This window comes from Citrus clementina, unplaced genomic scaffold (genome assembly GCF_000493195.1).
Source record: "Citrus clementina cultivar Clemenules unplaced genomic scaffold, Citrus_clementina_v1.0 scaffold_5, whole genome shotgun sequence".
Taxonomy (NCBI): Eukaryota; Viridiplantae; Streptophyta; class Magnoliopsida; order Sapindales; family Rutaceae; genus Citrus; species Citrus x clementina.
In genome coordinates, this window is record NW_006262201.1 from 39,507,096 (window position 1) to 39,533,072 (window position 25,977).

General features: G+C 34.0%; 4 protein-coding genes across 7 annotated transcripts; all 4 read right to left on the reverse strand.

Annotated features, from left to right (window-relative positions):
- Positions 1 to 1,270: 1,270 nt before the first annotated feature.
- Positions 1,271 to 3,088, reverse strand: LOC18041589 (transmembrane protein 18). Its single transcript, XM_006434567.2, has 4 exons — positions 2,829 to 3,088; positions 2,560 to 2,665; positions 1,732 to 1,880; positions 1,271 to 1,631 (listed from the first exon to the last, which is right to left on the reverse strand). Exons 1-4 carry the CDS (start codon positions 2,967 to 2,969, stop codon positions 1,536 to 1,538), a joined length of 492 nt encoding a protein of 163 aa, XP_006434630.1. The 5' UTR covers positions 2,970 to 3,088; the 3' UTR covers positions 1,271 to 1,535.
- A 1,200-nt stretch (positions 3,089 to 4,288) lies between these two features.
- LOC18041590 (scarecrow-like protein 21) lies at positions 4,289 to 6,172 on the reverse strand. The gene is made up of 2 exons (XM_006434568.2): positions 6,157 to 6,172; positions 4,289 to 5,763 (listed from the first exon to the last, which is right to left on the reverse strand). The coding sequence occupies exons 1-2, from the start codon at positions 6,170 to 6,172 to the stop codon at positions 4,289 to 4,291; spliced, it is 1,491 nt and encodes a 496-aa protein (XP_006434631.2).
- A 3,663-nt stretch (positions 6,173 to 9,835) lies between these two features.
- LOC18041591 (embryogenesis-associated protein EMB8) lies at positions 9,836 to 15,191 on the reverse strand. 3 transcript variants are annotated; one of them, XM_024184617.1, is made up of 14 exons: positions 14,692 to 15,191; positions 14,510 to 14,599; positions 13,884 to 13,945; positions 13,453 to 13,553; positions 12,906 to 12,995; positions 12,579 to 12,701; positions 12,345 to 12,422; positions 12,140 to 12,225; positions 11,833 to 11,881; positions 11,297 to 11,353; positions 11,082 to 11,212; positions 10,919 to 11,002; positions 10,701 to 10,770; positions 9,836 to 10,537 (listed from the first exon to the last, which is right to left on the reverse strand). In XM_024184617.1, exons 1-14 carry the CDS (start codon positions 14,985 to 14,987, stop codon positions 10,097 to 10,099), a joined length of 1,758 nt encoding a protein of 585 aa, XP_024040385.1. In that variant the 5' UTR covers positions 14,988 to 15,191; the 3' UTR covers positions 9,836 to 10,096. The 3 variants fall into 3 exon arrangements, with proteins under 3 accessions (XP_024040385.1, XP_006434632.2, XP_024040386.1); XM_006434569.2 differs by having other exon boundaries at positions 13,453 to 13,556; XM_024184618.1 differs by lacking the exon at positions 10,701 to 10,770 and having other exon boundaries at positions 10,407 to 10,537; positions 13,453 to 13,556.
- Positions 15,192 to 18,052: 2,861 nt separating this feature from the next.
- On the reverse strand, positions 18,053 to 21,186 carry LOC18042599 (putative sucrose transport protein SUC6). Of its 2 annotated transcripts, none has more exons than XM_006434570.2 (4): positions 19,824 to 21,183; positions 19,077 to 19,140; positions 18,933 to 18,976; positions 18,053 to 18,478 (listed from the first exon to the last, which is right to left on the reverse strand). In XM_006434570.2, the coding sequence occupies exons 1-4, from the start codon at positions 21,111 to 21,113 to the stop codon at positions 18,281 to 18,283; spliced, it is 1,596 nt and encodes a 531-aa protein (XP_006434633.1). In that variant the 5' UTR covers positions 21,114 to 21,183; the 3' UTR covers positions 18,053 to 18,280. The 2 variants fall into 2 exon arrangements, 1 of the variants encoding a protein (XP_006434633.1); XR_002905456.1 differs by having other exon boundaries at positions 18,431 to 18,478; positions 19,077 to 19,156; positions 19,824 to 21,186.
- Positions 21,187 to 25,977: the final 4,791 nt, after the last annotated feature.

Genomic DNA, 25,977 nt, shown 5'->3' on the forward strand with positions numbered 1-25,977 from the left:
TATCATTTATCAACTCGAATGACACCGTTCGAAGCTGTTTATGGTAGGCCACCTCCTTCGTATATTGCTTATATTCCTGGTACATCTACCGTAGCAACTGTTAATTTGAGCTTAAAGGATAGGGATGCTATGATACGTCTGTTGAAAGCCAATTTGGTGGATGCACAAGCTCGAATGAAGCTATATGCTGATAAGAAGAAATCCGAGAGGAAATTTGAGGTGGGAGACATGGTATTTCTATGGTTACAGCCTTATAAACAAGTAAGCTTGTCAATTCACAGCAATAGGAAGTTGTCTCCGAGATTCTATGGGCCTTATAAGGTTATACAAAAGATTGGACAGGTTGCCTATAAGTTAGAGTTGCCTATAGAGTCTAAAATTCATCCTGTCTTTCATGTTTCGTGTTTAAAGAAAAAGGTTGGAGAGGCTGTCACTCCGATTACAGAGTTACCAACAATACGGGAAGACGGGCACCTACAGTTAGTACCTGATTCTGTTTTGGACAGGAGAGTAGTCCAGCGAAGCAATCGTCCGTGCGTGCAGTGGTTGGTTCAGTGGTCTAACTCCTTTCCCGAAGATGCAACTTGGGAGGATGCAGTTAAGATTCAGGAGAAGTTTCCTTGGTTCAAGCCTTGAGGTCAAGGCTTTTATAAAGGGGGAGAGAATGTAACGACCTTTTATTTTTTGACAATATTTTATTTTGGGATTATTTCCATTAGCTATTTTTTAGGTGTTTTGAATTACTGTTTTTGTTATTTAAAATTGCTTGGAGTGTTTTCTTCCGGAAATAGTGGCTTAATCAATGTGGGCTCTTTGGCTCTGACTTTTAAAGAAGCGGGTTGGCTACTGTAAAGGGGGAGAAAAGTTATCAATAAAAAATCAAATTTTTTTTGTCAAATTAGTGTTTCTGCTTCCTGGCTGTTTCAGTGAGTGTGTGTGTGTTAATTACTTTTTTGATTATGGATTTTTACTATTTACTAAATATCATATGTTTAATTCTGCTGAATCTATGCATAACTTGGTTGGGTGCTTCTCCGTTCACAAAACACATTATTTGTCACCCCTAAGGTCTTATTAACTATAGTGCCCATATTGTTATGTCAGCGCATGAATTATCGCCACGGCGTCAGTTTATCATCAATGGCATTACGAGAAACACATTCACTTAAAGATCAAAATTTGGAAAAGAGAAGAAAATATATGCGAGAGAGTGGGGACTCTCATTCCTCAAAATAATAAAAAAAGAGTAATCAATTGCAGAAAGATCTACTCAAAATCACGGCATGTTGCCAAAAATAAACCATAAAATTTACACTGTTGATAGCTTGAGGGGAAAATTGAAGGAAATAAAACTATAAACCTATCCACCATCTAATTGTATTGCGACGATACATTTTCCAAAATTTCTTATCATAACAAAAATATAAAGGACAAAAAACAAAAAAACAAAAAACAACCACACGGGATCCCATAATGAATACGGCTCACAAACATGAAAAGTGCCCAGCTCAACAATGCTGCAAAGGAAAGGATTACTAATCTTCCTTGTTACGTGAAATCCTAGCACGGTGTCTTAGCTCAGCTTTCTTCCACCTAACGATCAAGGAACATAGAGAAAAGAGGGTGTTCACCTGAAAGAAAAAACCAAGTGTTCAGATAAAATCAACCACTCAAAAGTGTTGAAAAGAAAGAAAAAGAAAATGGTGAGCAGGATGACATTTGCTGACTAACCAATATAATGATTGCAATGAAAAGAAGTGGCCCAGACCAGAGAGCTGACAGGAAAATCCCATGCGAATCAAAATAGTTTTGAGTTGCAAAGCGCTTCCAGTTACTACCAAGTACCCGATTGAGATTCTCAGCAAAATACACACCAGCCACTACAAGAAAACATTGCCTAAATAGCATCAGATTATCATAAAGCATCCAAAAATCCAAAAATTTCAACATGAATACTCATATTTAAATGCTTCTTTGTAGAATTAAACGAGAAGTATAAAAAAACATGTATTATTTGCACAGAGGTGCTCAGAATACAATCACCCATTACACACAGAGAATGTGCAATTGGCAACCAATACTTGCAAATGATTTGGAAACCAAATACTCATAAAGCTTCAGATGGACATAAAATAGCAAAACAACAAGTTATATAAGTGCAAGAAGGCTTTACATTTCATAGCTAGTTGTATCAATTTAGAACTATTGCAAATGATACATACCCTAAAAACCACACTAACAGAAACAAAAATCAAATCCATGCTATTTTTTTTTTAAAAAAAAGAATTCAACTAGTGGGAAAGCCTAGTAAATCGATATTCCCAGAAGTTCAAACACCTAGCAGGCAAAGCTACAATTACGTCAAAAAAGAAACTAAAATGCTTTGTAAGTTCAAATGAAACTAATTAGAAAGTTCATATATCAAACAAACACAATGCAAGGCATCTTGATCTTCAAATCTTCAAATTTAATTAGTGGGACAAACATTTGAGAATCTGAACTACTGGGGATCAATCATTAAGAATTGCATAAGCAATAAAACAAAGAAAAAACACTTACAAGCAAGAAGGAACAAATACATTTGGATATTGAGATTTTTTCTCGAGGATATGGCTAATACAAGCAACACAAAATGAAATGCCATTAAACCCATTAACCAAGGCTCCTGTAAAATAAAATGCCAACCCCAGAAAGCGAGGGGAAGGAAAAAAGAAAAAGAAAAAGAAATTAGAAACTTGCATCAGAAAAAGAAAATCATTAAAAGTTAAACCCATATTATAGATAAGTTAAATTCAAACATAGAAAGGGGTATCGGTACGGATGGGTACCTTCCAGTCGATGGCGTGAAAGAAACCGATGAAGTTATCCAAAGCGGGTCGGAGTCCGGTGCGGAGCTCCGCGGAGAGTTTCTGAACCAGATCCGCCATTTGATCCATGTGGGCCTCCGCAGCTGATCTAAGCTCCTCCATAGTTTAGAGGTTTGAATGTAGTAATTTCAGATCTTGAGCGCGTGGTTTGTTTGCAGTCGATTGCTGCCTTGGCGAACCAGTCCCCTCTTTCTCCCTTTCTCCACTCTCTTCTTTTTAGTTCTCGGTGTCTCTTCTCTTCGTAATTAATTAACTTCCTCAATTTTATTAATTGGTTTAATTGGGCTGGGCCGAGTTCAAATCATTGTTCATTTCAGCCCACCTTTGTGGGTAGGCAGATCCATATAATTCCACATACACAACCCTAGAAAATGCAATTGACCCGATAAGCTTTTTATTTTCCCTTAAATTTGTGTCTATATTTTAATATTTTTATGAAGTCACACAGTTAGTTATAATTACCCCCAATAATCACATAATATAACATCTATTTTCATTAATATTTTATTTTATTTATTATTGTGTTGCCTTTACCAGCCAATTTTAGGTTTTGCTTCTAGTCTCATTCAATACCATACTATTGCTCTTTAGTATAAATGCAATATTAAAATACATGTTTATGTGAGGAGACATTCAAGCCCCTTTTGTATGTGCGCATATGTTGATGAATTTTGTTTTCAAATATTTGGAAATAATTTTGCCATAATAGTCGTATCTAAATTAACATATATACTCTAAGATCAGCATGTTGAAACCAATCTAAGAAAGAAATGTGTAAAATGAGAGTACATATCACTAGATCGATGTCAAATCAGGATTATGATTCTCTCATTATTTGATATCATCCTGAGCAAAAATACATATAGGTGATTGGTAGTTAATAAATAAAGAAAAAGAAGAAGTTAAATCATACTCATACACTATCACTTAAAGACACGTGGCACAAGATCTTTAAAATCTCATGAGAGCCCAGATCATGAGATGATTTATATCCGTCAAACCAACCTCTTAAAATTCATGCACCTCACAAATAAATTCAACGGTAAATACCAAAACAATCTGACTCTGCAATCATACACAAACGCAGTAGATGACTAGAACGGAACATTTAGCAAGACCTTGGATTAACAAGTGTATAGAATCAAATAATCTCATCAGGTCGATGGAGCTGATCTTGTCATTGGGTGAAGGGTAAGAATTAATAAAAACGCTATTGAAGTGAATAATAATAATAATAATAGAGAACGAGAGATGTTAAATCGCAAGACATAATCATCAACTTCATAAATATATATATGCCAATATTCTTCGGTAGCAGAAACTTGATGCATGCCAAAGTCCAAAATTATTTGATAAAAACTACACAAATAATGAATGTGTTAGAGCTAGAATAAGATTAAAATTACAGGCCTATAAATAAATCATACACAGTGCCATGCAGAGGCTGTAAGCAAACACCTATCCTGCCACCCTAATGAAATAGCCTTCCCATCATCTCTTTCGAAAACTTTAAACCCGTTATTATTATTCTCCTCATCAAATTGAAGTGGGCAATAATGGGTTCTAATTTTCAGCAAAAGCTTTGCTTGAATCAAAGATTTTGAACTCATTTTAATCCCACTAAATCCATGGCTCTCCATTCTTGCTTTCCATGTCTCCATCCTCTCATATCTCGGATAATAATTATCATATTTCCCATTATCTGATTCGTCACAGTTGAGCATGCTTTTGATCTCTTTCCCCAAATAATTCTTCTCAATACTTAATCTCTTGTTGCTCTCTTGTGGAAGACAATCATCTAATGAATCGAACATGGCTGCAAAATAATGTAATGACTCCATGAATCTTGATAAGAAGTTCCTAGGGCTTCTGCTTCCTTCTTGCTCCACCAAGGTTACAATAGTGGGTTTGATTGAACGTACTAAGTTTAACGTGTCAGATATTTTCAAATAAATTTTCAAAGTGTTTAAATGAAAAACCAAGTTCGCAGCAACCGTTTCATGTTTCTTTTTCCTGATGTTAACAAGTCTAGACCCTCTAATCAACCCTTGAAATTCAAACACAAGATTGCGAAAACTCTTGGAAAAACTTACTAATCTGTTCTCAGTTTCTTGCAACTCTTCAATACTCCTTCCGAATCCTGTGATCCGAAACGATATTCGGTTGCCATTGGTGGCCTTTTCGGATAAAGATTGTATTAGAGAAGGCCACTGGAAGCCATATGACACATCAAAATCAATTACATGCAATGCACGGTTGTTATTCTCTATCTGCTCTTCGAAGGCTTCGAGTATGGCTTGGTTTGCGGTGAAATGAGCGAGTTGAAAGTAAGGGGACACCCTGTAGAGATCAGTAAAGGCCAAGAACTCTTCTTCTTCGGTTGGCTGTTTCGTGATCATCTCATAAAAAGGAGACCGCCTTGTAAGAAGCCTCGCGGCAAGGCCATCAGCAAAATGAGCAACCACCCTCTGGACTGAGTCACCAGTTAAGGAGACGGTTTGGTAGAGCTCCGTGAGATTCTCCAGGGCTAGTGAGACGTTGTTCTCATCGGCCGCGGTGGCTGTAATGAGGAGCAAATGGATCAAATGAAGGCCTTTATTATTGTTATTACCATCTTCATCAACGACTCCTTTTCTTTTGTGATCAAGCTTGAGCATTTGTTCTCTCATTTGAAGGAGCCTGAAAATTTTGCCTTCACTAACGCAGCAGCCTTCATGATGATACGGGCTAATATTCGAAGAGTTGAGAGAAACCCTAGTGATTCTCTTCCTCTTTCTTTGTTTGTCAACACTACAGGAATCTGATGCAACAATGGCTAGTCTAAGAGCGAGAAACTCTTCTTCTTCTTCTGTATCTTCCATTTGAGAGAGCGAGAGAGATAAGAGTAAAGGTGTAGCTAATTTAGGGCATGAATGAAAGTTGTGAAAGTCAAGATCATGGTTTCGGCCTTTTATGGGAGGGAAGCGGCATGGAATAATTCATAGAAATTCCTTTGTGTCACTACATGGGAATAGAACCAAAAAGCATGCAAGGAGAGGGGATATTTTTTTTTTAAAAAAAAGCATATGATATATTCTTTTTGTCATCAGGCTATGGATATAAATATGCTCCTAAATTTTGAGTAATTGGATTTTTAAGCAATTTTCTTTAGCTGAACACCGAATTCGAGTATAAAACATAATTAGTAAGTAACATTAATAATTAATAAAAGGTGTTGAAGATATAGTATATGAACCAATCAGATAGTTTTACTTGTAAACAATATTCATCTCAAACTAGGACTAATTACATTCATAATCCTCCATGGTTCAGTCTCTTGAGTATTATATGTTAGACATGAATGATAGATCGTGAATATTAATTAATGTTGGGTTGTTAATTAGCTAATAATAAATGCTGATTATTGAACTCTTTTATAGAAAAGTGAGACAATGAAGAAGGGTATATTTTGGTTCTAAAGAATCAGTGTCTTAGTTCAAGAAAGCGTATTAGATGTTTTCAATTATAAATAAGGTATATATGGAAGCTTTTGATAGAGGTTGCCTTGGTAGTTCGGAAGGCTTGAAAAATGCCATGTGAAGTCGACCAAAACAACAGTGGGGAAAATGGAATCCAACCTACCGTCCCGTAACTTGTCTTTTTTTCTCTTCTTCTAGATGCCTTAACAATCACTGCTTTAATTAATTATTCATTTTTCTTCTTAATTTCCTGCCTAAAGTCTTGTCTTGGTAATTTTATTCAATCCATCGCTATACCTTGACTGTGAATAGATTAATGTCACATTTGTTTAATTTAATTTCTAATTAATATATTACTCCCTTTCGGATGTTTGCATTTCATGAAGTTAAAACTGATTATATTGGTCTAATTTGTCTGCACTAAATTAAAATTAATATAATGATGAATTGATAAGTGTATTAGTTCATCATACATACAACCCATGTATTTTGATACATGCTTATAAACCACTGACGCCCAAAAATTAACATACTTTCTAAATCTTATTGAACTGTTGTATAGAAAACGAAGACATTTTTAGCTGTTGCTAGAAAATACCCTTTCTAACTTTGATTCATTAAAGTTTGAGTTTAATTCCAAAGATAAATATCTCATAACAACTGGATTTTTATTTTACTATTTTAGGGCAATGCTGAATATAACTAGAAAAGTAAAAACAAGAATTATTGAAACTTGAGTTTGCATATCTGGAATGGTCGACCGCTGTGGTTTGTACAAGGAGACTAGCTTTCTAAGAAGAAATTTCGGCTGATACTGTTGTATTATTCGAATAAGAGCCGTCGACGCTTTAATTAATGAAGATTCTTTGATAGCTAAAAAACTTGATTAATATTCAATAATATAGTAATTGTTTTTATGCAAAGGAAGTTGTTTTGTTATGTAATTATCTGATATCATAACACCTCATTAATTTTCGGCAGATGTCTTGAAAACAGATTCTTAATATAATCATAAAAAAATAAAGTCAATATTAAAATTATATGTTCTTTTATTAGTTTAGTATACAAAACAATACAAAATGGCAGGCCTATGCTTTCTACTTTTGGGCGGAAACCTAAATTATTATGATTATGATTATTATTATTATTATTATTATATCTTTGTTCATTCCATTGCATTGGTTAATCTCTTACAAAGCGATTTTATGTGATTAATTTTTTACATACTAAAGGTTAGTTAACGATATTGATATATGAATTAATGTATTTTCAATTAATGCACGATATTCCCACTACCTCCAACGTACTGCTCAATTTGCCATTTAAATGTTGAAACATTAATTAATCTAATCAATATGGCTTCTTGTTTTTGGCTTTATTATCGTATGCGTAATCTATATGCAATGTTAATTAAAGTTGAAAAAGCTGCCGATGGAATAATCAGAGATCATGTTGCTTCGTAATGAATGTTTGAACGAGTCCCGTTGAGAAAATCATCGTCAATAATGTTTACATAAGAAATAGATCAAGCGTCCTAATGGCAATGGGGATTAGGTTTTCATTTGTTATTCATTTAAGTCATGGTTATAATGAATGATATCATACTTGATCACCTAATTGATTTGCACATCCATAGAGATAAGTATGATACAAGCGGATTACATTGATACATTTGTAGTCCTTTTCTTCTGTTTCCTTAGAATAGAGCTATACAGCACATCAATTAACGTTTTAATCTAATACCCATAGGACAAATAAAAATTTATTGTTAATTAATTTACAAGTAGGTAGACCCAAAGACCAAAGTTAATTTAATCAAAATATGAAACTATCAAGTTTCACCTAAGAAGTAGAATTAATTATGACATATCCCCAAGGACTTTAAAAGTTTGACATACTGCCCCCAAAGTGCATGCCATTACTGTCGCATTTTGCCTCCCTCCCTTAGATTCGAAACTTGATAAGTTAAACACATAAGCTAAAGTTCCAAAGTATAAAACTTAAAACCTATATTAAGATTTGTTGTGTTGTCACAAAATTCTTGCTAACAACGAGAATGTCAATTAAACTGTTTTACCGGGCACTTTTATTAATAGTTGGCAATAGGCGACGCTGCTCATCTACTACTATGAGAGCTTGACATATGGTAAGTTTTGGGACGTCTGGTCGAATTACAAATGTCCTACAAAAGATACCCTAAACTTACAATAAATGCAAATAGTTTTTGATTTGTTCAACTTTAATTTTACGTACGTTCATTTTTCTTGTAGATTTTTGTGCACCACTAATTTTCACGTTAGTCGCGTATATTTTTTGGGTTTTTTTACTTTAAAAACGAATCATTCAAAATGCAGAAAAAAAATGATAATAATGGTAGTTCATTTGGCTGAAGAAAAAGTTGTTGTAATTGATGCTAGTTAATTTGTTGTTTTGTAATACTTGAAGTCAAAGATTAGTTATAGATTTTGACCTTTGTGTAATTGCTTCATTAATTTTGACCTTTGTGTCTCCCTTTCATTCGATTCATTTTATCATCATCATAATTAATTTTTTCCTTTATTTTGTGTGGATTATATCATAATTTGTTCATAATAAGTTATTATCTCATCCTTTTTTTAGGAGTTAATTAAATTCCAAACTACTCATCATGGAAGCTCAAATGATTTCGCTTAATGCTCGTTGAGCTGACAAGGGTTCATCAATACAGTAATTATAAGGATATTTATTTTCTAGTTTGTACACTTTTTTCAAGTTTTTTATTCACTATTCACATAATCGTTAATGAATGATCACCACCAATAGATATATTCATTACCACCAATAGATAATACGAGATTAGTGTATTAACCAAAGTTATAATTACGAATTAATCAAGTGTAATGTTTATTGATAAAGGCTGAGACCGCAATGTTATACCCATTTGGCTTTAGTTTTGTTTTGATTTCCCCCCCCCCCCCCCCAAAAAAAAATAATAAAGTCCATCAATTATCTTTGAAAAAGACAAACATTGTGCAAATGTTAAGAGAGGAAAGTTCTATTCTCCAACATGATACGTCTCTCCGTGGTTTTGATTCCTTATAATGAAATTGCAAAGGTCATTTTCTTACCAAATATCCACGTCCTTTACCTAAACATTACAATTTTTATTTTTTGTAAGATATGATTACGAAGTGTATGAGTCATTCTTTCGTATGCAAAATTCATTTGCATTTTCTTAACGCCATTTTGTCTTTCACATTGCCGCCCAAGGAGTTTATTTAGCTGGACGGTTTCGGCCTTTCGGGAAAAAGTGTTTAAATATACAATTGATTGACGACAATATCATATGGCCCTATCAGTCAATTCATAATTTCAACACCATTCACAAAGCAAAATTAATTCATAACTTCAACACCAGTCGTGATGCATAATAGAATCTCACACCACATATGTTGTTGCTCGGCCTGTATAGCAGGTGAAAGCAGAAAGTTTGAACTGCAAAAAGAAGCAGCTTCTGTCTAGAGTGCTTTGTGTATTCAATCACCATTTATCTACCATTGGTTTATATATTTGAAAGTTGAAATTCCATTCAAATGCACGGTTTCATAATCCATAAATTCAAATAGGTCTTAAAATCATGAACTAAAAACTAAATTGAATTCTCATATTGTTTAACGATGCAATTGACTTAATTCTAAATTAAGATCATAGCCTTAGCTAGCTAATAGCTACACATACATATACAACATACAACAATGCTTTTATGAGCATGGAATGGGATTGTCTGATTGATTACCTTTTTGTCAAAGTTGCAGATAAGACATTTTTGTGCTTCTTTCCAAATATAAACCGAAGGGCTGAGCCAACCAATGGCCATGTTGTTATAATAGCAACATAAGCAAGCAGCCACATGGACCTTTTATTCCTCTGAGACAGCTGGTTCAAGCAACTTGTAACAGAAGCAGTTAAGTTGCGCAATTCGGTGTCGGGAGTGTTTGCAGGTGGTTCACAGGTTCTATCAGTGTTGGGCACAGCATCAGATTTGGCTCCTGTGAGCTGCTCATCTTGTTCAGTATCCAGTACCATTTCACTGTTTGTTTGATGGTCTCCTACAATGCTGTTTCTTGTTTGCTCGTTGCCAACCGCAGCCACCATTCCATCTTCCGAGACATTTAGATAAGGACCCTGATCTATTGAAGATTCCATTGATAAATGAAGGCCTGGTTCCTGAACCTACACAAAAGGAAAAATGAACACTATCATACAGCATAAACAAAACATAAATTGCATTAAGTGGAACAAAAAAGAACTCGTTCAGCATATCTCAGATTTTCGATAACAGGTTATATTTTGTATCGATCCTAAGAAACCTCAGGGTAACAGACACTAATTGCACCTTTTTTCGAACATGCATATATGGACTACTGTGGAGAACACCAAGATACTCATTAACAGCCCTAACCCACCTGCATGGAGAACGGAATACAAAAATAAGTAAAGGGTTTCATTTGAAATTTGTCTTTGGCTTATGGAAGACTGACACATTGGCGAGAGCCATAAAAAACATTAATGCAACAACATTCAAAACGTTTGATAACATGAAGAGTGAAGTACCACATGCCAGCAGCAGTTAGTCCTTCAAAGAATGCTAGATGTCCTCCGTGCCAAGTGGTAGCCAACACAACATTTTTATTTGCCCTGTTAAAGAAAAACGATATCAAAAGGCACATAAAATGATGTAAAAATAGAGACAATGGCATGTATCGAGCAGTTTGACCTGCATTCATCCCAAGGAATTGCTTCTACAGTACAGACAGGATCATCAAGAGAACTGATACAGAGTAGTGGTATTGACACATTCCCAACATATGTAGAACTGCTACAATTTCTATAGTATGTATCCACAGTCTGAGGAAACAACATTACATTTCTGATGAATCAGGAAAGAAAAGGAATTTAGAGAAAAGAGATGAAATGCCAGGTAATTAGTACCTCAAATTTCCCAACAAGGCAGGTAGCATGGCTGTCAAAATCTCGTATGGAACGTGACTTATATGAAGCACAATGGGAACAAACAGCATTAGTTGGCAGGAAGAGCAACAAGCACAACAACCATATGAACTATCAGAACACTACGTAATCAAAAGCTTCAAGTATAGATAACTCCAGATCGACTACACAATTTTAACAAAAAAACAGTTCGATGCGACTTAAAATACCTATTAAACCAATTAGGCTAGCCATAACGGCCTGAGTCTTTTATCTATGCATAGTATACATGTTTGCTCTAACAAATGACTTCAGTCCTGACAATTATGGAAGCCTATAAGAAAAAACCAAAGTCCTCTCTTGCTATATGAGGAAACAAGACGCAAGTTCTGTGGTAAAGAACAAATAAATAGGACGCCCAAGCAGCATGTAGAAATCAGTGACAAACAAAAATTTCTCAATTTATAGATTATGTTCGCAATTAAATAGACGCATTCCTTCAACACAGAAGATGATTTAGCCATGGAAAGGAAGCCAACCTTTTTTATGCCTTCCCAATTTGCAAGGCGAGAATAGCGAGGCTCATGCCTGCAAAGATCATTTTGTATGTTTTCATTTTCAAGTCAAACAAAAGGCATTCCTGTGAAAGAACAACAAATAAAGAAGGAAAAAAAAGAAACAGGAATTCGTCCCTAAATTTAACATCAATAAACATCATTAAAAAAAAAAAAAGAGGAGGGAGAAAAGAGAGAAGTCTGCACATTTTTCTTTTTTCTATTTTCATAAGTGACACTGTGCCAATATATAGTGTTCATACACAATTCTAATTTGGTAGCATGGACATACAACTGTGCATAATCTTGAAGGCCAATTGTGAGAGCTCTGTCATAAAGTTTTTGTATGAGCCTGCGGCCTATAAACCTGTCGCCAATCTGCAAAGGATTAATTGGGAGGCCATGGCCTCTAGTAAGCTAATGAATGACAGCCAAACAACTGAAAAATATTATTATGATCATTTATTCAATGTAAATGTGGATGTTAAGACACTAACCAAAAGGTCCCATGGAGAGCAAATAGCTGCAGCCCCAGCAACAGGAGTCTTCTCTCCCTCCTCACCAAGATATTTTACCTGAAAGATAAAATTCATAGTAAACAAATATAAATAATACCAAGGTGAAATGATTTATAATCAGATGTCAAAGGAAAAGGTGGGGGCAAATTCTAATGAACATTAAAAACTTAAATGAGATTTAAGTAACAAGAGTTGAACCCAAATAACTATTACCAGAATGTTGGCACCAATGCTAGTTCCAATGGCAAACAAAGGAGCCTTGGGATACTCATGATGGAGATAGCCAATGACTTCCCTTGCATCTTCTGTCCATCCAGCATTATAAAAGCAATCTGACTGCATTTATTTTTATTGTAATCACCATGTTAAGCAAACAATTTATTCGTTTTTTAGTATATTTGATTTTAGAAATGGTAAAATGATTGAAACAAGAAATGATAGAATGATTGAATTGTTTCCTTCATAATGATTACCCAATGTGATTGGATATACAAGAAGAACACATCATGATAAAAGAAAAGAAAACAATCAAGAACTTACAGTAATTGAAACACCGCCCAATCCTCGATGGTTGCTAACAACAACATTCCATCCGCGTTTTGCCGTATTAAAGACAAGATGCCTAATATACTGCAATCCATAAAATGAAAGATGACCATGATGGCCATGATAACGTTACAATGCTTATTTGACAAGAAATTCACTCCACTGATAACAAGTGGAATTAGTGCTCTTAGTTGTCGAAGTGCAAATAAGTCCTTTCTCCATCATTAACATTTTTCTCGGTCCTGCAATATGTACAGTGATTTTTTCTATAGATCAGTTCAAGAGGAGATTCAATGTATATCAGGCCCCTCTATATGTTCTAACCTACTTATTTGCTTTATTTGGTCTAGGTAGATCTTCTATAAAATATTGTCTTGTTCATGGACAATGCAAAAATAGCTTCCTGAGACATTACCAAAAATTTTCAATTTGAGAAGATTTCTACACGTCTTTTCATCATAACCAATAATCAATAACATCATGATTTGGTACCTTCATGAAGAGATCAGAAAGATAAAACAAGACATAAAATCAGACTTACAGAAGCTGCAGAATCACTTGTTAAGCCAGGTATCACAATCGCAATCGGCGTAGTGTCATCTTTAGAAATGAAATTATTTGCGTGAAAAACATCTCCAGGACCTGCTGAATTATCAAGTATAGCAAGTACTTTATCAATGACAGTATAATTTCCTACAAGAAGAAATGTTGGTAATAACCATCAAATGTCATTTCTCCCTTCATCTTAACTAGGAGGGGATTCTGAGATAGGATGGAAATTCTGGCAGAGGGGTGATTCAGAAAAGTTTTAGTTTTTAGCTTACTTTATCTATCTTCATAGCAGAAGTTTCCACTGTATACTAACCAATATGATATATTTACCGTCAGCACTCACAAGCCAGCCCAAACAAATCAGCCCACCCCCATATGAGTGAAACAAGTTATTAATATGAATTAATATGATGTTATTACCAGTAGAACCCATTAGCCAATCCAGAGCAATCATCCCACCATCAGATAAACGAAATAGTTGTCTGAGAAGAAAATATACAAGAACATTTGTCAGATTCAAACCCCAGCCAACAATCAAAATGCAAACACACAAGAAGGGATTACCATCAGTTATTCTAAACATTTAGCAAATACTTCTGCAAATTCACCAGTACATAATTATGGGTAAATTTTACACATTGTACACCAGATAGGAAGGAACTATTTCCAGTAGCAAGTGACAAAGAAAAAGGAAATAAATCAAGTCCCTGCATTCCACTCATGTGAAACAGGAAAAAAAACAAACAAAAAAAACACGTAGATGCCGACTGGAGCTCCCACTAATTTAGACGACACTGAAATGTGATATAATACATTTCAGATTCCAATTATATGTACAGAGCAAGAATGTTCTAACTCAATTAATAAAGATACACAAAGTAATATTAATATTAAACTCACAGATTCATTCTCTCCAAAGTTATTACCATGACTTCAAATAGAGCTGCTATTGCTATTTTTTCTCAAAAATTTATTGTAATAAACACAAAATTGAATGAGATATAAGAAGAAAAAAATCAAAATCAACCTAAAAGTAAAGTAATGACCTTCTGTAGCTGAAACATGGAGGCCTTCCAAAGAAATGCAGGAAAGCAGTCTGAATATGAGGACTTGAAAGCCACGGCGTCACCAAATACCTGCACGAATTTATCAGAAAGATTTAAATTTGATTATTTTAAAAGAGAAAAATTGAATGACGCGTTTTGTTTTGGTTTGGGAATTGGCAGACCTGCCGTGGACAATTTTACACTTGGAAACGACGCCGTCGTAGATAGGAGAGGAGGAGTTGAAGGTCAAGCGAACGGGAGAACCTCGAAATCCGGAGAAGAGATCTTCGACAAAATGAAACTCCAAGAAATTGTAAATAACAATGACGAAGAGAAGTGAAAGAGCCAATACATAATGCGAGATTGGAATCAGACGGAGCGCATTGAACAAGAGCGCGTAAGCATCGCCATTCAGAGAGGATGACGAAGAAGAAGAAGATTCTTCAGAGAAACTCATCGATAACAAAACGGCGAGCATTTCCTGTTGTTGAGAGCGTCGTTTAGAGATGCTGTGTGCCTTGTGTGTTTTGTTAGTTGAAGTTTAGTTATGGCGGATCGGTTAGAGAAGGAAAAAGAGAGCAACACGTGGTGATTACATGGCATGTTGTAACGAAGCGGAACGTTGGCGCGCCACACTGGTCTATTACGACGTAAATCTTATTGAAATTAGAAAAGAAAATAATTGAAAATTAATCTCTTTTTAGTTTGCTCACTAATGATTGAACATCGGTTATATAATATTGAGTAGTAGTAAACAAGGTTTTTTTAATCATCATAAATTACATTGATTCAAGTCAAAGGAGGCCATTTCTAGGGCCATAAACCGGCCTATTGTACTGAGTGCACCCACGCCGGTCACTAGAGTGTCAATTTAGTAAATTACTCCATTGTTCATTTGTTTGTTTATGTCTTATGATCTTATGGAAAACATACTGTCATACAGTCCTGGATTGCAACTCCATTTTTTTGAATGGGACTGTTAACACCCATGTAATTTTCTTTTCAAACCCCCTTTATGTCGAAACCACCTCCTTCTAACTCCTAAAATATCCTTTTCCATACTTTCCCCTTCTCCCTGATTCAAAAAAAAAAAAAAAAAAAAATTAATCTCTTCAAAACAAATCCAACTACAGATTTTTCTTTTTACAAATCTTGAATTATTAAATCATATATATTTAACTCAAAAAAATCATACATATATATACATATATATATATATATATACATACATATATATTAAATAGAATTAAAAGTGAATAGAAATAGAATTATGTAATTTTTTAAAATTAAAAAAATTAAAATGCATAAGTATTTGTGAGGAAACAAAAAATGTAAAAGACTAGTTGCACGGTCTAAAGAGTTAGAAAGAAAAATATAGTTGTGTAATTATATTTATTTTGTCCTTTAATGTAATTGTAATAGGAGAGGAGTTTTATAAAAATTACAGACGTATAAACTCTTCTTTTTTTTTTAAGTGATTATGTATCTGAATTGTACCCAATTATTCGGGGTTTTAATTATTGGATGAAACACCTACGTAGAAAAATTGCTTTACTTTGTAGTCAACGTATAGCTATGTGAACAATAGACTAAGGAATGCTGCTGCTGTTTTCCCTAACGATAGTAACGTCAATGGCTGCGGTTCAAGATGTGATTCATGGTGCGTGAAATTGGATAAAGAAATCATTACTGGATATACAATGCCAGCAAAGGACAAAGCACGATTCTTAATGGAAGAAATCAGGAGGTCTTATCCAAATGAGGGCAATCCTTGTAATGAAGAAGGGTTATCTTTTGGGATCAGAATAATTTTTATTCAATTAATATGATTGGTGGTTAATAAATTAAAAATAATAATTAAATTTTAATTATACACTAATACTAAAACACATGTGTTATCTCTTGATTTTTAGGAGAGTTTTAACTTGTCAGGTATTGCTTGTTCATTTACTTTGCCTTTCTTTACCGAGATGCCCCAAGGTTTGGAATCCTCTTCAAAATCCATGGCATGATGAGCTACTCATCTCCGTGCCTATATAGAAGGAAGTGCTGCAAAGTGAGAATTTGTGCTACCTGCTTTGACAGAATCTAGCATCAATACCTGGGACCGTGCATCTATACCCTGAGCGGGTGCTTAAATTTCTGGAATCTTGGTATTATCCGATTCCTTCTTCATGATTGGCACCCATGTGAATGTGATGATGCTTCTGCATTAAGATATATTGGTACCTCGGAAGACTCTGCTCGATTCAGTAACCTGCGAACAACTTATGGATCCATATGCAGTTCCAACACAGCAGGCTGCTGACATACAAGAACTCCAAATAAAATTTCCAGCAAACTAGCCAGAGCCTTTCCCAAGCCTAACCTCTGGATGAATGAAATAGAGAGGGTTTCATTCTCGGTGGTGTTTTTTTTTAAAGGAAGCACATTTTTCCTTTTTTTTTGGGGATTATGTGAATAATGTTGGTGGAAAATACAGGCACTGGACTTGGACGACACCTCAGCCGCTAACCAAAGTAACAAAATGAATATAGCTTTGTATATTTCCCAGGTGACCGAGTTTAATTTTAGTGCCAACTAGTGTTACTTGAAAGTGGAATATATCGTATACATCTGTGAAATATAATCACTAATTGATGATTATACTTGAAACTTATAGTACGTACTTGAAAGTGTTCATGTGACTGTGTTTGTCCAGTGTAGATAAGCAAAATCAAAGCCGGACAAATTCATAAGGATGATATTAATAGCTTAATAAAGGGGAATTATTCTTGCACCATCTTTATTTTATCATATGTATATTTAATCATTATAAAATTTTGACATATTTTTTATACTATTTTTATTTTTAAGCTTATACCCGTCAACTATTTTGACTAACAAAAATAATTATTTTATCTCTAAATGAATTAAAAATTATTTATTCAAAAAAATTTGAAAAATGAAAAATTATAATTACAAAAATACTCCAAAATTTAATCAAATAAATAAATTTCAAATCTAACATGTTAATTTTTTATAATGATAATTTCATTTAAAAAATTATATATTATGTTAATTTCTTGTAATTATAAATTCATTTAATTTGTATAAGAAAGTTTCTCGATATTAATTATAGAGAAATTTACAATCATTAAATGAAACTTTTCTCTTCCTGTTAATTTTTGTAAACTTCGTTTTACTTAATTTAATTTTAAAAATTAAATGAAATTTTAATTACCAAATATTATAATTACAAGATGTTAATTTTTTGTAATTATATTTTTATTTAAAAATTATCATCTTTTTTCTTATAAATATAATTTTTTAAAAAAAATTGTAGAATAAAATAGTATTTTAATTCATTTAAAGATAAAATAATTATTTTTAGTGTTAAAATAGTTGATTGATATAAACTTAAAAACAAAGATAGTGCAAAGGACATGCCAAAATTTTATAGTGATCAAATGTACATATAATAAAATAAAAATGGTACAGAGATAATTTTTCTTTAGTAAAAGTAAATACCGATGTGATTTTAAAACGAAGCCATCGAAAATATAGCAATTACGAACAAACACCTTGTCAATTATTTCACTCACTAAACAAGTAACAACATACATTTAAACTCCATACACACACAAGCCTTGCAGCCATGCACCACATTCATTTACTTACCAGCAGAATTATTTTCCCAAAAGTACTCAGCGGTTAGGCACATTTCGGATGACTTAAAAAAAAAAAAGAAAAAAGTCCGTCCCTTCTTTATGTCCAACAAACTAAGACTAGCTAGTACTTATTAGTTTGATTTGCGGTTGCAGTTCCCGCTTCAGTTATCGGCGGGGGAACATCCGCGGTTGTTGATGGGAGCAGGGTGAGTGCAACGATACCACTTAAGGCAGCCGCAACTGCGCCGACCATAAATGCCGGCATGTTGCCACCTCCGCAAACGGCATCAAAGGGTCCGCTAAGTAAAGACACCAGCATCTGTTAAAGTAGTAAACAACAATAAAATCTTAATAAGAAACTTCTAACAACAACAACAACAATAATAATAATAATAATAAATGTAGTGCAGTAATTAACCCATAACACAATATCTTGTTTCACACCTCTCTTACTTAAATTTTTTTTTTATTATAACAAAAGTCTTATTTAGAATTGAGGTGCTGTAACTTTTAAGCTATAGTTACATTATGAAATAAAAGTTAATAATATATAGTAAATATAAATTTTAAATAATCATTTTAATAAAATTATTAAATATATAATAAATTTTCTATTATACAAATAAAAATTTATATCAATATAAATTTTAAAATATAACAATAAATATTTACCAAGCACTTAAGTGTTATAACTTAAAAACTATAGTTTTCTAACTTCAATTACAAACACACACAGAATAAAATAAAACGCGTGCGCACACACACATATCTACCTGTGGAACAACTATTGCAAGATTCAAAACACCCAACGAAAGCCCTGCAAGTAATTATTCAAACAATTTACCAAATTGATTAGAAGATACTTTATATTTATATTCAGAAACGAGTTTTCATTTGGGCAGAGAAAATATAAATACCTTGACCAGCAGCAGAAGTTCTAGAAAATATGGATGCCATAGCAAACGGAACGCTGAAAGTAATCTGCACACTCACAGTACTTCATAAATCAATCAATAAAAGTTGTTCTGACAATATTTTAAAACCATTTATTGGAATTTACTTTCAACTTTTGGTATTATGCTCTCTATTACTCTAAAAATAAAATTTATTTTTATGAAAGGATTGTAGGATAAGAACAACAGTTCAAATAAAGAGTAATAAGAGGCGCTCAGTCCATTTATAAGAGCGCATTAAATGCATTAAATACCTGTCCAATTCAAAACAACAAAAGAATCTATTTTTCACTATGCTTTTATAGTTTATATAAATTTCAGAAATTAAGAATTGATGATAATATCAATTCATCTTTGGATTGTTAGCATATACAATTTTATAACTAAAAAAAAGAAAAAAGAAAAAAGAAAAAAGAAAAAAGAAAAAAGAAAAAGAAAAAACATAATCATGTTAAGGATTGGACTTTGGAGACTCAATTATGTTCGCTGCCAAAAGTGAAAATATGAAACATGCAGCCGGCAACTATTTTGAAAACTTACGGGACACAAATCTCAAAAAGCGGACATCAGAATCCTAAAGTTTTCAAACTGATACAATTATCGACTAGGGATACCAAAACTAATAAAATAAAGCAAGAATTTAATATTTAATTTTATTATTATTTCTTTTTTCTTTTTATGTGCGCAAGAAAAAGTTAATTGATCACTTACAGCTTGAGGAATTCCCAACACAGTGAAGATAGCCAAAGCGCCAACTTTCACACCAACCGGCGGCGGCAAGATATGGGTGGCGCCGCCTGCTGTGGTGACGGACCGGCGGTTGGACTCGGCCAATTTGGTAATCAAAAAGGTGAAAACCAAAGAAACCGCCAACAAGAAATTGACAACGCCCCAGAGCCTCTTGACGCCACCAATCAGCTTCGCCAAGACCTCCACACCCAGCGACGTGAACCCCAGAACGATAGCGTTAAGCATCAGCCCCAACGACCCCGCTCTCACCCCGTTGTTATACACCCTCAGCTCCTCTGCACTGCCCTTGGAGCTCCCTCCGTACACCTCCCTCCCCATCCAATCAGTGTCGAACAACAAGAACGGGAACCATGCAATCCAGTTCAACGCCGTCACCGCAAGTAGGATCCACATAGGCTTTTGCAACCCTTTCAATGCACCAAATATCTCGCTGAAAAATGGTTCCTTCGTGGACAGCGCCGTTTCTTTATTTTCGTTATCATCAATCTCTTCTAATCTTTTCTCAGTTACGTAAAAAAGTGCTACTGTCGTTAGGGTTATTAGCAGAGCTATGGAGAGGAAGAAGCACGTTTTCAAATTTGCACAGTAAACGTCGCAAGCTTTTGACTTTGTGAACGGAAGCATGTGGTACAAGTGAGTGTAGGAGCCGGCGGCATAGCCGAGCACGTTACCGACGGCCATGAAGAATGAGAAAAACGAGTTTGCGGTTCTTGTTCTCCTGTTGCTGCTGCCGGAGAGATCGGCGAGGAGGGCTCTGCATGGGCCTTGTAATGTGTTATTCGCGACGTCGAGAATCCAGAAGCCGATGACGAAGATGATGATGGCGCGGGTTTTGACGGAATCGGTAACGGAGTCGCCCGCGGCGTGGCCTATGTCGGCGGCGTAGCCGATGAGAAACACAGCGATGGCGACGAGGACGGCGCCGGCAAGAATGAAGGGGCGGCGACGGCCGAAGCGGGATTTGCAGGTGTCGCTGTGGAAGCCGACGATGGGCTGGACGATCATGCCGGAGATGGGGCCGCAGAGCCAAATGAGGGAAGACCATTTGTGAGGGATGCCCAGGAGCTGAACGTAGGGGGTCAAAAGAGAGAGCTGCAGGGCCCACCCGAATTGCACCCCCGCTGCTATGGACGCCACCATTACGATCTTCCACATCGGGTACGGCGGCGGCTGTGGTGGCTGCCGTAGCTCAATTGAGGATTGATTCTTTGTTGGTGCTGCTGCAGCTGCGCCTGCTTCGGTACTCTCCATGGCCAGCCAACTAATTAAGCTACCAAAATATCGTTAATATGTGATGAATTTTGAGTGTTGTGAGTAAGAGAATTTATAGTACAGGTCCGTGGGGGCAACTTGCGACTTGGCGTCAATGTCCTTATCCAATTTCGAATCTGCTGTCCCAGTCTTACTTGCTTGTTTACTGTGGTTATTTTCCACGTGTGTTACGGTGGCCAACGTCTCATGTCCTTCTTTAGAATAGTCATTAATGAGTTGATATCATCATTTGAAACCTTTAGCCATGCTAATTAAGAACACTATCTTTTTCAGTTTTTAACTTTTGTTAATAAAGTGGGAGAGTAGTTAGAGTAGTTGAGTTGCCTGGTCAATATAGTCTGGTCAAGGAAACGTATATGTTTCTTGAAACTTGCTTGATTTTAGACTTACGTAGCGTTTACTTTTTAGATTGGATTGAGAATTTTGAGGAGTGAGAATCCTAAGATTGAGAGTGTGGAGTGAAAATGGGAGTAGATTGTTTACTTATACTGAAATGGAAGTATGGAATAGAGATCAGAATTCAATTTATGTATTTACTTTGTCTTGAATTGGGAGTAAATAATTTCAAATTACAATTTTATCCTTATTTAAAGAATTATAGTTTTTAATTACAAAACTAATAAAAAATATATTTCATGAATAATATTTATTTTATTATATTTGTAAATTTATTATAATTATTAATATTCTTAATTATGAACAATAAATTATTAATTTTAATATAAAATGAAACCTTATTTTATTTTATTTAATATAATCATATTAAATTTATTATTATATAAAATAATAATATAATATTATTTAGTACAAAATTAATATTTTCTTAGAATAAACTATTTATTATTATTATTATTAAATAAATATAGTACTATTATTTTTAAAATAAATATAATAATATTATATTTATTAATTCTCTATTAATATAATAATATTATATTTATTAATTCTCTATTAATATAATAATATTATTTTAAAACAATTTTAACTTAGAATCAATGTAAATTATTATTTAGTTAAATATAATATTATTATTCAAATAAATATAATATTATTTATTTTATTTTATTAATTATAAAATATTAAATTAAATTAAATTAAAAAATAAAAGGGTAAAAAAGGGAGAGGTGGGAGTGGAACCTCCCCCAATAGGAGTCCCACTCCCACTCCCCACTCCAAAAATAAGTGGGGCTCACGGAGTGGGATTCCCACTCTCTTCCCATTTTAAGGAAGTAAACGCTAGAGTGGGAGGAATCCACACTCCTCACTCCCACTCCAGCAAGTAAACACAGCATTATAGTCTTGTTGGAGTCAAGTTCACATACCTACTCAATCTACACTCCTAATGCAGATAATATTATTTTAGGGTTTCGTTATCAGTAAGTTATTTAATTTTTGTCAACTAGATTTTCAAATATTACCATTTGGTATGTTATTAGAGTAGAGTGATGATACAACTATAAATTCTTAAATTTTTGTATAAACTTATCTTATATAAATTAATGTGGCATTAATTTATTAGTGAATGAAAATATAAAATAATATAAATAAATTATGTGGGTCAAGTGATATTTAATTCAACCAATTTTATTATGCCGCATCAGTTCGTACAAAATAAATTTGTACAAGAGTTCGTGACTATATCATTATTCATTAGAGTAATATGATCATATTTCAAGCTTAAGTTTATTAAAGCAAGTGATTTTGCTCTATTTTAAATTGAGTGGTTACGTTATTTTCTCCAATGAGATTATTTTATTAAATTTCCTTTTTTTAGAGCGATTTGAATTAGGGATTTTTTTTTTAATTTCACACTGACGCTTAAATATGATTGAAATCAATAATTTACAATTCAAGAGAAAAAATTTATGAAGACTTGAACTCCAAATTAACTTCATGTATTAAACTCAAAACTTCATGTGAACATCATTCAAAAAGAAAAAAAAAATCATGCGAACAGACTTTAAGTAATAAATATTCGTCTTAAATCTTCTACATTTTGATACTTAGAATTCAAAAAACAATGATGTGTTGAATAAATCATTGAAAAATAGAGGTCAGGGAATAATATTATTATTAATCAGCGAAGCAACAATGTAAATTTCTATCTGAATCTTTCTACTATCAATAATGGAAATAACATTTAGGACGACTATCCTATTAGATTATTCCAAATCTAGAAGATAACATATCCAAATGATAAGTTGGAATAAAGTGACTTAATTATATGCAAAAGTTTATGTTATTTTCATTAATAGATTTTTCCATCATAATATTCTACATCGACAATATATTTATTTAAATGAGAAGTTGAAATGAAATAGTGTACAAATAAAAGTCTGTAATATCTCAAATGTTATTTGTAAAACTTATATCTTTTTATTAGATTATTCCATATGTATAAGATTGTTCTAAACGATAAGTTTGGAATAAAGGAACTTAATTACACTTGGTACATGTGATACTATTTTTCGTCAGTATAAGCATTTTAACTAGATTATTCGATGTGTATATAAGATAGTTCTAGCTAAATGATAAGGTGGAATAAATTAAAGAATTTAATTGATATACGTACATACAAAAGTTTATATGTCTAGTGTTAATTCAATTAATCAAATTTCTAGTAAAATTATTCCAATCTATAAGATATTTCTCAATGGGAATAAAAGAATTTATTGCTTTTCGGCTGCCTATAAAATAAGCTAAGTCTGCTGAATAATTGTACTAGATGAAGAATATTTTATATTCACCCAATTTGCTTGAAATGGATGAAAATTTTGTAAACATATTGAATAACCATGCATCTCCTGCTCTCCTTTCATAGGTTTGATCCGTGGGTTTTGTACAAGCACCACTTTTAATGATTGATTTTTGACCACATACATATATTCTTGCATCGATCGGAATTTTTTGGGTATCATCCATCGTGGTCAATGCTGATGAGATGTGTAGTTCACACGGCAGGGATGGGGAAATTTATTTTGACATTATCCAGTATGCTCAGAGTGAGCAAAGCAATCCGCGATACGAACTTGCGCACTCCCCAAAGAAACTGCAATTGAAAATGAAGCAGATTCAGATTTTGCTTGCTGAATGTTGGATTCTGAGTTACACATATGCATTGTAGCCTTGGAAAATGTGGCGGCATTAACTGCAAACATGTTACTACCTGTCCAATGGTGACACTATCACATCACGAGCGAGTTATGTAATAGTTCTTAGATGAGATCATTCTTGCTGCATTATTATTAGAAGTATCTATTTATGCAAGATTGATAATTTGAATACACGTCCAAATTAACAAGAGTTTTTAGGCAGTTTAATTTAACTAACTAGCTATTTAGAATACACATCATAATTAAAAAAAAAGTACAATTTAAGATGTATGATTAGACTTATCTATCTGCTCAATCAGCCCACGGTCCAAGAAAGCCATAACAATGTGATCAAACTGGCTACTGCGTCAGATAAATAAAATCAAGACTGAGTGTGATATTTCCTCCGTAAACTCATAGTTAGTTTTGTCACGCTTACAAATCAAACTACATTAACATGATTTAGGTATTAGGGCAAGATTGGAAAAAAAATGTCGATAATGCAATGATTATGACGGAGAACAAACCTACAAACAGTACAGAGCATGGACCTTTTTTTCAAAAGAAATTATTCTTAAAAGATAAAAAAATTCCTTGCTTTTTACATTATTTTTTATTCCACGTTTCCTCTTTTAACACACACCATAAATTTTTTGTCCGCTTTCTGTTTGTAATTAGTCAAACGGAATCCTAGCCGCCTCCACAAATGGCAATTGTCAATTGGCTTGCGCCTTGACTTTCGGAAGCGGGCGCATGAAGGGATAAAATAGACTGTCGCGGGTGACTGTCCGTTGACTTGATTTTCACTTCTGAGACGGACAGTTGGTCCGAGTAAATGCGAGGCGGCGAAACAAAACAAATAACAAGCAGGCGGTTGTCTCTTCTCTTGCATGAATAAAAGGCCACGCACCTTCCACGCAGCTTGACGATTTCACGTGATAAGATATCATTTTGATGCGTTGGCGGTAAATTATTGGCGGAAGTCGTGACAAAACGACGACGTACTTCTCTGACTTTTTGTTAAATCAGTCAGGCCGAATAAGTGGCGGCTGTTCACGCAGCTTAGAGCATTATGGTGGTACCATACTACAATTGAATCCAGCATTCAGCCTGCAGTTGTCACCATAATCGGATTCAACCGCTGAATCAGCTGTGGGATGGTACCACAACTATTTATAGATTGGTTGTTCGATTTGTCTTTGTTTGTGCATATCAAATGATTTACTTGGAAATTTGGAATAGAGGGTTTATTTGCTTATAAATAATACAAGTAGGACAAATTTTCTTAAAGGGTTCAATCAATTTCTGTCGAATCAATCAAACATATATAATTAATTTTAATTCGGTATAAAATAGACAATACCGCTACTCCATACATACCATTACCATGTTCGTTTGCATTTGGGTAAAACTAATACAATATGGTTAGTTTTCCTAACATTATCGTTAATTAAGAGTTTGTTCGAATGGATTTTAAAGCTAGTAATGAATATGGAAGCCAATGCTAAATCGACACGGGGCATGCTCGCATGCTCGACGGTGGAATACATACGTGTATGTACATACAGTCGCGACTAGCCAAACACTACGGATTTTTATATCTTTTGAAAATTTGTCTTTAGTGCCCAAGAAAAGAGCATACCAAAATTTTAATCCTACCACCTCACTCAAATAACTTCATCGTATCTGGGTACAAGTATAATTCTTAATAATAAAAATAAAAAGAAAAGGTAAAGAAATGGTTAAAAGAA